At 37.5% G+C, this 15,793-nt stretch overlaps 1 protein-coding gene across 1 annotated transcript; it reads left to right on the top strand.

Annotated features, from left to right (window-relative positions):
• The first annotated feature begins 10,772 nt into the window (after positions 1-10,772).
• Positions 10,773-15,786, top strand: LOC136252307 (protein NLRC3-like). Its single transcript, XM_066044716.1, has 5 exons — positions 10,773-10,941; positions 11,182-11,457; positions 12,310-12,473; positions 12,529-12,583; positions 13,117-15,786. Exons 1-5 carry the CDS (start codon positions 10,911-10,913, stop codon positions 15,591-15,593), a joined length of 3,003 nt encoding a protein of 1,000 aa, XP_065900788.1. The 5' UTR covers positions 10,773-10,910; the 3' UTR covers positions 15,594-15,786.
• The last annotated feature ends 7 nt before the right edge of the window (positions 15,787-15,793 follow it).

Below are 15,793 nucleotides of genomic sequence, written 5' to 3' on the forward strand. Positions count from 1 at the left end.
CAAAACCATTGGGAGCGAACATGTGTTCACCTCTTTGATATTGCTAATTTGGCGAAGGCTCAGGTGAAAGTGTACCAACTATATATAGTAACATTATTTCTATAATTGGCCATATTTTTGATGTTAAACCGTAAGCAGGTTTTTGAAGATTTCAGACATGTTTTACTTTGTGCATATCATATACAGCATGTGCACTATGTATGGATTTACAGCTACCTATGCATAACAATATTGAGAGTGCATACATACCATATCTTCACGGCATATGGCCAGTATTGGTAAAGCCCAAAAGTGCCTACATGTTGTACTTTCATGACCACTGAAGGCGACTGATGATTGAAAGTAAGCTTAGTTATGTAAATATACAAAGAAGCTTCAGTCAGTCATTCAAAGATTCCACTAAATATAAAAAATGTAGCAGGTATTATGGGTATAGCCCTGAATCTTGTACAGTGACTAACGAGCATGTTCTGGATGAAAATCTATTTCCCACCTCTCACTACGTACATTTATAGCTATATAATGACAAACACTGCACTCTGTGACTGTATTAAACATATGTGGTCACATATATACAATCTACCGCAATTGTCCATAATTCTTTTATTTTGTGCGAGTAATTTTATTTTCTTGCCATGAAATACACTGAATAGAAATTATGTTGCATTTCAATGTTTTGCAGCACTGGTAACAACAGTAAAAAAGGATTTAGCAACATTAATATTTTGATGCTTATTGTGTCTTAGTTAAAAGCTAGCCAATAGCTACAGCATTTAACCACACAGGTAATGCATGGAAACTTGCTATAGCTAATTGTGAAAAATTTTGGGTAAGAATATTTTGCATGCAAAAATTGTTTTACAATGAAAAAATAAATTATGGTATATCACTACTACATTACAATTGCACACCTAGTTGCTTACACAGCTAGACATAGAACAAGGTAGAAGACCCACTGGAGGTAGCTTTAGCCTTTTGTAAACTCTAATAGAGCATTCAGTTAACTCCTAGTAGTCATGTGCATGTATGAATATAATGAACTGTCTACCCACATTGGTTTAGATTAACTTTCCTGATCTGAATTATAACATTAACCAACTCTCAGATAGCTAGCTATAGTATGCAACAGTTTAGTATGTAACAGTGGCAGCTAACATCCCTTCCATTATATAATATTATGCCATCAATGTTGCTGCATGGGCCATCTTGAGTGATGTCTGACTAACACTTAATAGTATTTTTTTGTCATACAGTGATCTATAAATATTAGTAAGGTTTTCATCATATATGCTTCCTGAAGTGTATTTGTATATTATAGCAGTATATTATTGCATTTCAAATTTCAATTAGATTCATGTCCTATCCTGTATTATAATATACATACTTTGAAGCAGGTGAAACTTCTCCTTACTAAATTACAACAGTGTTCCTATACAGTGAATATACCTACTGGTGTAAAAATAAGTAATAAAGCATGGGCGGCGGGTGCTGAAAAAAGTAAAGAAACAAGGGTCAAACAAGCCAGCATGTTAAAACACACAGAGATCTCTGTTTGGACTCAATGGATATGGTAGAAGCTAAGAAAAAACATGTACAGTAGTTTCTGCATAAATCAGATAATGCTTCTGTATAAATGTTTAATGTGTGTTTATAACATGCTGGCTTGTTTGACTGTTGCTTTTCTTTACTTTTTTCAGTGATGTCTATCCCATGTTTTAATTTTTTAAATTATTTTCACACTAGTTTGGTTTACTTTTTATAAATCCATTAATTTTATGGATAGCCAATATGAGGTACTGGTGCTTGGTGCTTGATATACACAGTACTCAACATGTATATCAAGATAGTCCAACTATAGGTAGTGTATAGCATGCTGTGGTCAGCAATAGTTAAGCTAGCAGTGATACACAACAACATTGCTCATGCATGGTATGAACTATGGAATTAATACTGCATGTGGTTAAATACAGGTAATGATATAAGGTTTCTGAATAAATGTGTTATATGAATAGATTGGATGCTAACTTATTAACAATTTAACATGTTGGTTGTTCTTGCAGAGACTAAGTCAGAAGATCAATGGCAAAGTGTACCAACAAGAAGCAAATTTGCTTGTTATCATTGTAATATGCATTAAAAAATAGGTCATGGACGTGTAGAAAGACATGGGAAGGAAAGTATGTAGTTTTTATCCCCAAAAAGTAATCAAATTTTGCTCTAGCCTTGTGGAAAAATAACAAGAAGTGTGAAATTTTTTGCTGAGTCTTTATAACTAACTATATATGCATGGCCTAATAGCATAATCGTTGGTTCACTGCACGTTGTTATCAAAATTACTGTGACAAATTGGTACTGCTGTGGGTAAAACAACAAGTTCATGTGGAACAGATAAAATGCTGAGAGAGACTGTTTAGAAGTGTTAGGGAATGTTCCAATGCATTGTTTGAGGTATCACCAAAAATAGGCAGCACCCTTTGGATGTAGAAGTACTGAGAAGTGTATTCATAACACCCTGACAGAGAGTGCTGCAATTGAAAACTGTTACAGGGTGCTCCAATGCATTGCTGAAAAACAGACAGCACCCTTTGGCTACAACAGCACTGATTGGTACTCTCAGAATGTCCTGGCGTTATGCTGGCATAATTTAAAGCATGATAGGTAACCAAAAACATCAAGCATATATAATCAGGATGATAATTACTTTAAAATGTGCAGTCCTTGTGCTTGAAAGAAAGCAAATGATCACCACCAAATAATGTTATTGTATTATTACTGAATTTCATAATTATTTAAAATCACGTAATTAATGATTAATTTTCTTGGTTATTTACACTTTCAGAACTCTAATAGAGCAGTCATACATGCAGCAGTCAGGAAAACTGATTTACTAGTCAGTTCTTGAGCATAATGAAAGCATAATTTTGAGCATAATTATATAGGCTAGCTTGATTCTTGAGCACTGCTCAAAAGTATAATAGCATAATAGGCTGGGGCCTTTATGAGATCTATAGAGGTGTCTGCGAAAAGGGGTCTTATATAGCCTTTCCAAATTGTCAAGTTTGACTATAATCATTACTCCTCATGTTTTCAACCTATCACCTTCATTTTACACCATGCCATAGTGCTACATTATAAGGGTATAAGGGGACTAGATTTCAGGGTGATACCACATTCACAAGTCAAGTTACAGGTTGCCAAGTACATGCCCTTTTCGCAGACCGGGTCACATTTTGTAGTGGAAGACACCCACTGAGCACGTATCTTGATAGGTCTCTAATAATTATCTTGATAAAAGGTGTTAAGAACATCATTTTGTCACTCTCTGGATGTAACTGCAATTTAAATCTTTCAAGAATGCTGTCACAGAACTCCAGTCGTAACGAAACTGCGGTGCCATGGTGACACCCAAATTTTAAGTACCATCTAATATTTTTACAAAGACATTTGACCTCACAATGGCAGAGGAGTGGTTATCTGACAATGAAATTTACTGTTGCTATTAATGACCATCATTCTTATTTATTTTAATGTCATGTAGTTTGTTTGATCGCTTTGGTAATTTGTCTTAGAGCTGTTGCATTTGTGTCCATTTGTATGCATGCTAGGGATGCGGCGATTATGCCAGCATAATTTCGGGCATAATAGGTATGTGTGGAAATCAGGAATTATGCTAGCATTTTGAGGTGATTATAAAGCTTTAACAGTAAGAAAATCTGCAATTCCGTTAAAAAAGATCGAGATACTCTAATAGAGCAGTCAGAATCTCTAATAGAACAGTCACTGAATATTATTTACTCTAATAAAGCAGTCATATTAAAGTCAAATACTCTAATTCAGCAACCATCTAAAGTATTCAAGACTATTTGAAGCTTAAACATCAATGAAAATAGTCTGATACAGCAATAAACTGGCATTATTAGCCAATTGTGGTGGCATAATTTTGGAAATAATGGGCAATTCTCAAAAGCATAATAGGTGATTTTTTGAGCACTGCTCAAAAGCATAATGCTCAATTTTTGGAGCATAATAGCCTCATGCCTAATCCATGCCCATTTTTGTATCCATCTCATTTGTACTTGTTAGCTAGCTATGTGTATTTGTCTGTTTTGTGTGCTACTCTGGCAAGGAAGAACGGTAGTTGCCTAAATCAATCTAAAAAGATCCTTGACACCAACATAATCAAGCCCTACATGATCACAGAGGGAAAAAAACAATTGAGTCAGCTGCACCTTATTTATATTTAGGAATTAGTCCAGAAAGGAACTATTATGTTAAACTGATATAATCAACAAGAATCTGCTTGGAAGAATAGAAATCATAACGTGATGACTCCAGTAGTAGCACAGACAATCAGCATTGCTATTAACATCTCTGATCGACTGATTGATGGAATGGAGTACATAATATACACTGAATTTTAGTATTATAGATAGATAGTTGTATTGAAACATGAGATGTATCATGTATATGGTCTACGTAGTTTATTCTGGCTGTGAACACATGTTGCAGCTCAGACCTTTATAGACATTAACTGGACAGATCGGTATAAATTATGATTTTATATATGTACTCTGATCTACTTTATGTACATGCAATGTTAGCACATGTAGGGCTGTAACGAAAATTTTGGTCCGGGGAAAAAATCGGTCTGGCCGGACCATTTTCAGTCGACCAAATTTAGTCCACCCGGACCATTTTTAGCATCCAAAATTGGTCTGACCTGACCAAAATTGGTCCGGCCCAAACCTAGTTGGCCACATGCACTCCTGACCACTCGGACCAATATTGGTCGACCAAAATGGGTCCGGGTGGAACACTAACGCATGCAGCCAATAGTGCATAGCTATAAGATGCCTATAGATAGTTATTTGTGATGGAACACTGCAGCCGACTTAGCTATAACTATTCTCATCAGTGCATTTATCAATCTCGAATAATGAGCATTGCAGGCATTATCACTGCATGGATTTGTGCTTAAAAAGGTTATCCAACAAGGGCACGGATCATTGCATGCACGGTATCAGCTAGCTGTATTGGAGGTGCTTAAGATCGAGATACTCTAATAGAGTAGTCACCTATTAGTATAACATTCATCACCAGGCACTGATCCAGAAATAAATGAAGGTAGGTGGCTACCCAGCCTAGCCCAGATTTTAAGTTGAGAGTCCTAAATGTTTTAATATTTACATCAGGAAAAACTGACATTGTTATTGTTTGGCTTGTACAGTGAAGTGCATGCACAGTAGCATGTGCACTGTGCATGCTCTTATGCACATATAATGTCTGATCATGCATGAGTTAACACTAATGGTTAGAACAATACATCTGTAACACCTGCATGTGTACATACTGCAGATTCCTCTCTTGTATGTGATATGTAGGAGATGATAGCTTAGGCCCCTATTTGGTGATTATTAGTTTCTCATCCAGTCTTTCTAATCATTATGATGCGGGCGGGAGGGAATTACCATTAGGCCATTATAATATTAATACACAGTTGTACGAATTTTCCTACAAATTAACATTGGTTTTTAGTTGCAATCATGCTCTATCGACTTTGGCATAGTGAGATTTCAGTTAAATGTTGAAAAACTGTCGAAAATAGAATCCACTGCAGTAATTTGCCAAGGAAACAACAGTTCTCCTGGTGATGCATAGTGCACTGTAGTGTTAATTTAAAAAACGTCGTCGTGTTTCAATGCAAACTATGATGGTTTGGTATCACATGTTCTTCTGAGCATGCACAGAATAAATAATGGCTTACCATGCGGTAGCCTAAGAAGGATGCGGGCGGTGGATGAGAAACTAATAATCACCAAATAGGGGCCTTAGGTTTGCTCCATTAAATAACTAAATGTGAACTATCATCTCCTATACTGATCACATGTTCCTATACTGGTATAAAAGTTTCCTTAAAAATATTGCTATAATATTCCCTGTATGCTTTTCACTACTTAACCAACTTTAAAATTTTACTAATTTTCACCTGTGCACATATACCAGTAGGAGATGCAGGCACTGATCCAGAAATAAACCAAGGTGGGTGGCTGGCCCAGATTTTAAGATGAGAGTCTTGAATGTCTTGGTAGTTACATCAGGGAAGAAGGGCTGAAAATATTATCATCTAGCTTGTAGCTATAGTACCTAGCTAGTAGCATGCCCTTGTGAACAAATTAAGGCCGGGAAAAGTTGATTAATTGTTTCGCATCCCCACCCACATCCCTTTTTACCCCACCGCCTCTAATTTCATTATTGCTGTTATTAATCACGTGCACACATATTTTGATGTTAGGAAGGCTGGTTATCATTTTGCAGCACAGCAAATGTCACTTGCACCTCAGAAAAGGTGGTAGCTAATAAGTAAGTAATAGTCCTTAAAAGGTTTTAGTTAACCTTTATAACAGACTTGCCTGATTCGGAGTATTTTCTTTACTAATGAATAATGAAAAATGACCTCCCGCCTGCATGGAAATCTAAATTTTTTGTGAATGAGAAACTAGTAATCGGCAAGTTTCCTGGCCTAATGTATTTTGTAATCCCAATATACAGGCTGATCATGAGTTAACACCAGTGGTTAAAACAAACTGTAATACACCTGTAACACTCACATGTGCACATACTGCACATTCCTCTCTGTCATATGTGATATGTAGGAGATGATAGTTTAGGTTTACTCCATTGAATAACTAATTGTGTATGAACTATCATCTCTTACTAATTACATGCCCCACAGGAAGAAACATCACCTTAAAGGTTATAGCTATAATATCCTCAGTATGTTTTTCATTACTTAGCCAACTTAAAATTTTGAGGCATGCAGTTGCATTATTCCACAGCCTTAGGGTGAATTGCTGCAGACATAAAAGTAAAATCGACTCAAACCTAAAGGAGACCCCATATTTTCCTTCAAGAAGTCCTCTGCCTGGTGATAGTTAATACTGCCCATGATCATAGATAAATTCATGTATACTGCTACCATCTACTGCAATGTTATAGCCAGCTATAGCATTGGAAACTGATGCAATGCAGGGATTTAGTTCATATTCATAATTGATATAACAAAAGAGTGTTCATGATCAGTAATATTCAGCATTATTAAATAATGCATGTCTGAGTGGCTGCAAGGCCATGCATGCATGGTGGGTGGCTATATAGCCACCTCATCCATCCCTCTGGATCAATCCCTGAAATAATAATGTGTAGCTGTTTATGACAATGCGTGCATGGGTATTCCCAGATTAAAGAACTGACCAAGGGTCAGAATTAACAAATTAAATTCTGAGCTATATATGCAGAAGTTGAAGATAAGACATGTTTTAATGATAGATTTTATATATTGTCTACCATCCTCAAGTATAAGTGATCCAGCATAGGCTGTTGATTTCCATCATGTTGCTATAGTTGTTTGTCATGCATAATCACCACAAACAGGCTGGATGAAAGATTCAACCAAACACTGCAAAGCTGATGATGCTTGTGAAGTTTATTTAACATATAAAAATGTAATTGGGAAGAATATCTTGATGCCTGTGTTTTTGTATGCAACATTGCACGCCATGAGTCCAGCATTCACCATGCATTTGAGCTGATGTATGCTAGAAGAAAACTTCTACTTCCCAGCTAGTTATTGACATGGAGAAGAAGAATGCAGGACTTTTATCATACCACTCTGCTTTAAATTAAAACAGCATTAATTTTGCGACTGCATGCATGTGGTCATCGCTGCATATAGCTTATGACATGCAATTTAGTTTCTAGCTACTAATATATATGCATTTTCCGTAAATCAACTCAGGAAATTAAACTACGCTACTCATTTATATAGTTTCCAGGCTAAGTCGGCTGCAGTGATCCATCACAAAAAACTTAGCATGGATCACCTGTCCACACAATGCCGGGTACACCCGCGGACCAACCAAAATTGGTCCAAGTGGTCAGGGGGTGCATGTGGCCAACAAAGTTTGGGCCGGACCAAATTTAGTCAGGCCGGACCAATTTTGGATGCCAAAAATGGTCCGGCCGGATTAAACTTGGTCAACCAAATTTGTTCCGGCCGGACCAGTTTTGGTATCCAACATCGGTCCGGCCGGACCGATTTTACCCGGACCGATATTTCTGTGACAGGGCCTGCATTATTTATTAACGCAAAGAGCTAAATAATTTAAAATGAATGCACGTGCTTAATGCTATATGGTTGCTACAGTGTATGTACCCCATATTGGTAATCAATTAGTTAGTATGAGAACACATGTGCTAAACTTTATTAAGAATTTTCAGTGGTCATCTTTGGGAGCGTGTCAATGTTTGCACTGCATATACATGTGTTCAAGCATATAGGTATGATAATATCTAAGCTTTAAGTGGTTTTACTATAGAGAGAGAGACGTCTTATTTTGTTAACACAATTACAACGTAAGTACTAGGGGTCTAGACTCAGAGGTATCATGCATATCACATATATTTTTGACTGCTTGAATACATTTGACCAGTTTCTGGAAACCTCAGAAGCCCTGTATGATAATATCTATGCTTTGGCTAGGGAGACATCTTATTTTGCTAAGTAAGACAATTACAACATAAGTGCAGGAGTCTAGACTCATGCATATCATATACTGTATCATAACCACATATCAAAATAATTATATTTTTGATGGCTTGAATACACTTGACCGGTTTCTGGAAACCTCAGAAAGCCCCGTATGATAATATCTATGCCTCAAGTAGTTTGACTTTGTGGTAATTAATGTGTATCCTGCACCTCATGATCAGTGTCACCATATTAATTGTTCCTTACCACATCTCCTTTTTCCCTCCTACTATTCAACATTTTAATTAGGGCTAAAACGAATATACCGAATATTCGAATTCGTATTCGACTCGACTTCGTTCGAAGGAATTATTGAATTCGAAACATCGAAATTACAGTAAAGATGGCAGACACTAGTAATGAGGAATCTTTGTCAGTTTCTACAACTTCAACAACATCAGACACTGGACTAGAGATGCACCGATAATCGGATTGGTGATCGCGAGGGTGATCAGATCGGTTGCCGATATGCCTTCCATATTCAGTAATAATGGGCACAAACGCTCTATGAATCGATTAGTTTGCATGGCCAGCTATGAAAAGCCTTTTTGCTCACTACAAACAAACAGAAAGCCTCTCTACACTATTCTATAAAACGCTAAGTTACGAGAAGCCATATGACGACGTGTGTGAGTACTGCTATTAGTGATAAAATATTCTTACCCAGAACAGTAGCTGTTAGCTGCACTTTAAGAATAAAAATCTGCACTACAGGAAAACTAAAGTGATCACCTGTGTATAACAGCCATCTTGGTAACTAATCAAAACACGGAGTAATCCGGACAAAGGAGCATGTATTAAAATATTTGCGGTGCCTAATTGTCTGGGTTGTGTAATAGAGGCCACACCACCATAGGTAGTTGTGCAATATAGTAAAGTTACATCACTTCTCCTTTCTCAATGCTACAAATCATTAGAATATACATCATGCAGTAGCTACACCTGTAGTTCTATTTGATTTACGAATATACAATAATTTAATCAGTATATAATCAGTATCAGCTCTTTTAGGTACAAATTAATCAGATATCAATACAACTGAAAAATCCTTATCGGTACACCTCTCATAGCTACATCATCAGACACTTTTACTTCATTTCAAAAGCTGCCTACTGTATCAATTTTTAATGATGTTTTACAATTGAATACAAATAATAAGAAATAACACATGTACACTGTATAAGAGCATTACACTATATATAGAATATTCTATTATTCATTCTTGACTAAAAATATTCGTTCTCTTTCATTTAGAATATTCGTTTTAGCCCTAATTTTAATGACACATGTACAGCAAGTGTATAAACACTATAATAATTGTAATTAGCTGATTCGGCTCTCCACCAATGCAGTTCAGTGGAGATAGCAGGATGCTCTGATGGTTGCAACTTTCTGCTCCCTCAAATAGCCAGCACAGCAGAATGTAATAAAGAAAATGAGATGGCACAATGCATCCAGGAGAGTGTCTGGTGGTAGGAGGTACCATGCTTCTGGGATACAAGATCAGCAAGATGGTTGTAGCTTCTTTTCCCAAGCCACCAGAAGTGGGGGAAAGATTCACATTCAACATTGCGTGCCTGCTAAGCCTACTATTCAACAATGCATTTTTATTTAATCACGAGGTCTCATGCAGTAGGGTGAGTAGGCTAGCCCTTTCACCGAATCATCCTATAACTTAAATCCACAAGTCTATACACACGCACGGATACAATTAGTATTAACTGGTATGTTTCTCACGTACATGTTATAAAAATTTGATCATTAGAAATGGAGCCACAGTGTTTTGTTTCGCAAAAATTAATTTGATATTAATATGCGGAGATTATACCGCGGATTAGGCCACTCTAAATAAATTCTCTGTTTCCCGTCCTGGACTCAAGCATATTTGCATGCGGGCGGGCGGTCCATTTTCATTTTCATTATAAGATTGGCAAGCCATTATTTACCTGGCACAACCATAAAAAAGCTGCATAAAAGCATGCTTAAGCTTTTAAGTTGCAAAAATAACACAAGCGTGATTCACGCTTGTGTTATTTTGAAGTGTGGGCCAACTTGATAGCACTGCTGACACGTGAGCTGACACCGTTTCGAGATGACTTACTGAGCCTGTCAGTGTGCAAGAATAACCGGAAAATAATGGAAGTTTTTAGAGCTGACAGTAACCAGATGCGGGCGGTGAACGGGAAACAGAGAATTTATTTGGTTATACTGAGAGTTTATTTATTTTTATACATTAGTAGCTAGTTTACGAATTATTGAGTTGTGAAAAGGCGTACTCAGAGTCAGAGACGTACTCTGGCTGATCTGTTTCTGCGACCATCAGATGGAAAAGAAAACTTCTTGTTTTCTTAGTAGTAAGCATAAAGTGATTGTGATGTGTATTATTGTAGAGTGCTGGTGTGACTGTTGGCTCGATCAGTGCTATAGCTGGAGCTAGCTACTCCTGTACTCTCGCGTGGTCTAGGGAAAAGTGGTCTCAGTGACCACGCGAGACAAAACTAGCTGGCTAATAAGCTTTGCAACTTCGGCCCTCAGAGTCACCGTGACGGCTCATCCTGCGGCTATCTGTTTATGTTATCACATATGAATCACAGGTCACCACCAGTTGCGGTGCAAGCCGGAATTAGAAGACCTAGTACTTTACTCTGAGAAAATATCTACTTGCTGGAAACAGCTAGCTCAGGAACTGTCACTACCTCCAGACACAGTGGACACCATTGACATCAACCATGATGAGGTCATCAACAAGTGCTATGACATGTTCAAGATGTGGTTGAGGATGACAAGTGACACTTGTTGGTGTCACATAGTCAATGCCTTGAGGAAAGTGAGGTTGTATGAGGCTGCCGAAGGGATTGAAACCAAGCTAGGTTTGTTCCCAAATAATAGCTACATTGCTACAATACATGCAGCATTTAAAAAGTGTCTGTGTGCAACAAATAATCCTTCCATGTTTTCCAATTCATTTCACCTATATAGTTCCAGTCTTTTAATCATGCCCTGAGGCATTGATGTTTCTGCCTACTTAATAGATTGTGTGCCCCATGCTGACAAAATAAAAATATCCGTGGTCACCCAATTGTCTGACATGGCCACAAGTTAATTTAGTGGTAACCACAGTTGATAGATCATCCCACATGTTTCTTGTTGTTCTCAAGTATACAATTAATGAATTTCATGTAATGCATGTTTTAGCCCTATGTAATTTAAGATGGTTAATCACTGCTGTTAATGGCTTGACATAACTCCCTATTATGGTTAGTACCAAGGGTAGTGAAGGCAGTAGGCATGGAAATGGTACATTGCTAGAAAATAGTTTAGGAAATCTGTCTCAGGTATAGGCATAGCCCATTTAAAATATATACCTTACCCCCACACTCAGAAAAATCTTGTTCACTACACATCTAGAGCTTTTGGCTGGCCAATGCTGCCGTGTACTCTCATTGCATGCATGAGTGCACACACAGCTAGCTATCTTTCAAAAATACTATCTCAGTGCATGCGGGGCCCACCAGTGTCTGTTAGCTATATACTTTAAACTCTGCTATGTAATTTTCGTCACATCACCCTTATCCAATCTCCGCCCCTGACCTGTTAAAAGTATGTAATTATGAACTATACTGTATTCGATCAACCTGTTTTCTGGAGAAATATAGCTACATAAAATGATTTTCTGACATACACATCAGTATGCATACTTACTACATGGTTTGTTGATGCAGCTGGTCGATCAAACAGACTCACATGGGGATGGGGACAGAGCAATGATGATGCACACTTGGAAGAAAAAAAGCCATCGAATTTTAATGTAGAACCACACAATGTCACTGCTGTTCAAATTGACAATGATTTGGAGTCGAAAGTAGTCATCAATGCTTCTAACCAGGTAAAAATCAAGCCCCTAATGTACATATACATGGCTGTATTTCTTACTCATACAGAATGATCAGTTAGTTTCATCATATGGTATTGGTCCTGGTAGTAACATGGAGTCAGGTAGGTTATGTAATACAGGCTGGTGATGAGTTAACTTGCACAAAATGAATAACTGCATGGCTGAGCAAATACCAGTCGTTTTTACACATTCCTCAATTCCATTCTGTTATCTATGAAAAGGCAAGTCTGATGGTGTAGTGGTTTTATTGATTTGAGTTTTGTTTCAGTGAATATCAAAGCAAGTAAAATGCGAGTAAATATTTTTACATTGCGTATTTTTTACCCAGTTTAGTTAAAACAAATTTTGAAAATGGTCGGTTTTCACTCAATGAGTCACAATTATAAGGTTAGATTACCTCGCTTATCTGACCTCCCATTGTAGTACTTGCAGGTGGTCTGCACTGCAGACAATGTTCATGACATTTTACCCTTAACTGGTTATTTGTCACCCAAACAGACTCTTGACTTTTAGGCTTGTGATAAACTTTTTAACCTCTGCATGTGCATATCTTGCATGTGCATATCTTGCATGTGCACAATATTTTTGAATCAATAGTTATTAGTATATTTTCATACATTTTGCTCTCATATAGGTGGCTGGTTGCATTTACTTCAAGATAATCTCAAAAGGTGGTATCAAGGGATGAAGTACAATAAATGTGTTGCTGACAAAATCATGTGGTCCACATTTCCAATCTTCCCCTGTATTGGTTATCAGTGTGTGTTACATGACTCCTTGCAGCCATCACAGTTACCTTATAAAACATACACTTCTTGCCTGAAAACTCTCCAGAATCTCCAGGACTTATTTGATCCCTTGAACAGTGCTTCACAAGAAAGTAATCCTGACGAATATGGACCGAGGAGTATTTTGGTTGAAGGACATTGTGGGGTTGGCAAGACAACACTCTGTATGGAAATGTGTGTGCAGTGGGCTGAGGGTCATCTCTTTACACCTGAAGAACTGGTATTACTACTGTCACTACATGATCCCAGTGTTCATGAAATAACTTCAGATCTTCAACTGGCAGAATACTTCACAAAATCTGCCAATATGCAAGTACGTTTAGTAGAGTACTTAGAAAATTGCGAACGTGCTGGAGTAACAATTGTTATTGATGGCTATGATCTACTTAGTTCAGAATTTCAAGAAAGTTGCTATTTGAAGGAACTGATTGAGCAAAGGAAGCTCCCAAAAGCAAAAGTAATTGTCACATCCAAACCATTTGCAAGTATTAATTTTCACTACCTTGTAGACAGAAGGATTGAATTATTTGAACTAGAGACATCACATAGAAATAAACTCATTGCTATAGCTTTAAAGGATTTTCCATCATCCTATGAACGTCTACAGAAACATTTGTATCAGTACCCCAACATGGACAGATTATCCCACATGCCGAGATACATGGCCATCCTTATGTTCCTGTGTCTGCAGCATCCAGGCTGCCTGCCCTCCACTGCCAGTGACATGCTAAAACTCTTTCTGCTTTACATTATTAACCATCAGCTAAAAGCCACTGAAAATATTGATGAAATTAGTGATCTTCCACAATTTGCTCAAGAGGCCTTTAAAAAATTAGACCAATTTGCATTTACAGCCCTAAGAGAAAGCAAAGAGGTGTTCTTAGAGTCAGAGTTACCTGAAATATGCAGGGATGATGTCACGTGTTATGGTCTGGTGCATTCTGTGCAATCTTGCAATTCAGCAGGACAAATGAAGGTTGTTGACCAAGATTTACTGGTGTATCTTGCTGCTAGAAATGTTGCTGTTATGCCTAACAATGAAATGGCAGATTGTTTCAGAGTATCTCTACCCACCCTCTTAGAGTCATACCACTCCAGTACTCCCGTTGGCTTGAGTACCAAACTTCATAGAATGTGGAGTTTAGTTTTTGAGATGTCACAACTCTCTAACATGCTTTTTTCTGCAGAATCTTTGTTTGCCAATACTGGCACATGTGCTAGTATATCAGAATTTATTGGTGACTTGTATACACATTCTGATAGCGGTCAAGCCCAAGAATTTAAAATTGGCAATGGCCTACAAATTCACGCACGTGGCTTTACTACCATGGAAACTGAAGCAGAGAGATTATTGAAACAGGCCAAAGAAGAGCCTTTCACAAGCTGTCTCTGTCTATTCCAATATTTCCAAGGGCTTTATGAATTTGATGAGGTTATGTCTCATACATTTAACAGTGGTGTTCTTGACTTTAGCAATAAATGTCTCCTTCCATACCAAGTGGAATTGATAGCTGCACTCTTGGCATCTCTCGAGACCGTAAATGGATTGCTTCTATCCGGTTGTCACATTGGTGATTATGGAGTGTATTTATTCTGTCAGTATTTGTACGTCCGTGATCTAAGCTTTAATACTGTTGATCTTTGTGGCAATAATCTTACTGCAGCTTCTTCATCTCTTATTAGCGATCTCATTAATCATCTTAATCCACACTCATTGGTACTGTGTTTCAATAATATGTCTGACATTGGTATCGAGGACGTTGGTGCTGCTATTGTTAACAACAAGAATGTAAAAGTACTAGACATTTCAGGCAATGGGATCACAATAAAAGGGACACAGGCTATATCTGGGATGATCATGATCTTGGAAGTACTGGACATCAGCAATAGTGACTTTGGTGATGATGGAGCAAGTGTTTTATCCAAAGCACTAAGTCGTACTACTACATTAAAGACTTTAGCTATCAAACAATGTAACATTAGTGAAGCTGGGACTATTGCAATTGCAACTGCCTTAACTTGCAACTGTTCATTAACTGTTTTGTTGATGAATGGTAATGCCATTGGAAACCTTGGGGCTTCAAAACTATCATTTGCACTTTGCCACAACTCTACGCTAAAGGAACTTTCACTAACTGGAGACCAAACAATAGACTATGCTGCAGCTTCTGAGTTACTACTAGCTGTGTTATATGAGAACAACACTTTATCAGATCTTGATCTCCCTGAAGAAGTGAACAGTCAAGAATTGTTATATAGAGAAGTTGAAACATTTTTCGACGATAGACCCAGAGCTAGGCCCCTAAATTTGTCCTTCTGGTAGACCATGTACTCAATTTCACACCGCAATATTACAGTTAGCTAGCTATCATTTTAACTACAGCTATAGCTGTTCAGTTCTATAGCAGCCATGCCAGTGCATGCAAACCGGAACACTACCTATAATATTTAATGTACGTAGTTAGTTATAGCTGTACAGCCTATGCAATTTTGATATTAATTTGTTGTTCAGTTCTGTTTTGT

The sequence above is a fragment of the Dysidea avara genome, chromosome 4, assembly GCF_963678975.1.
Source record: "Dysidea avara chromosome 4, odDysAvar1.4, whole genome shotgun sequence".
In the NCBI taxonomy this organism is placed as follows: domain Eukaryota; kingdom Metazoa; phylum Porifera; class Demospongiae; order Dictyoceratida; family Dysideidae; genus Dysidea; species Dysidea avara.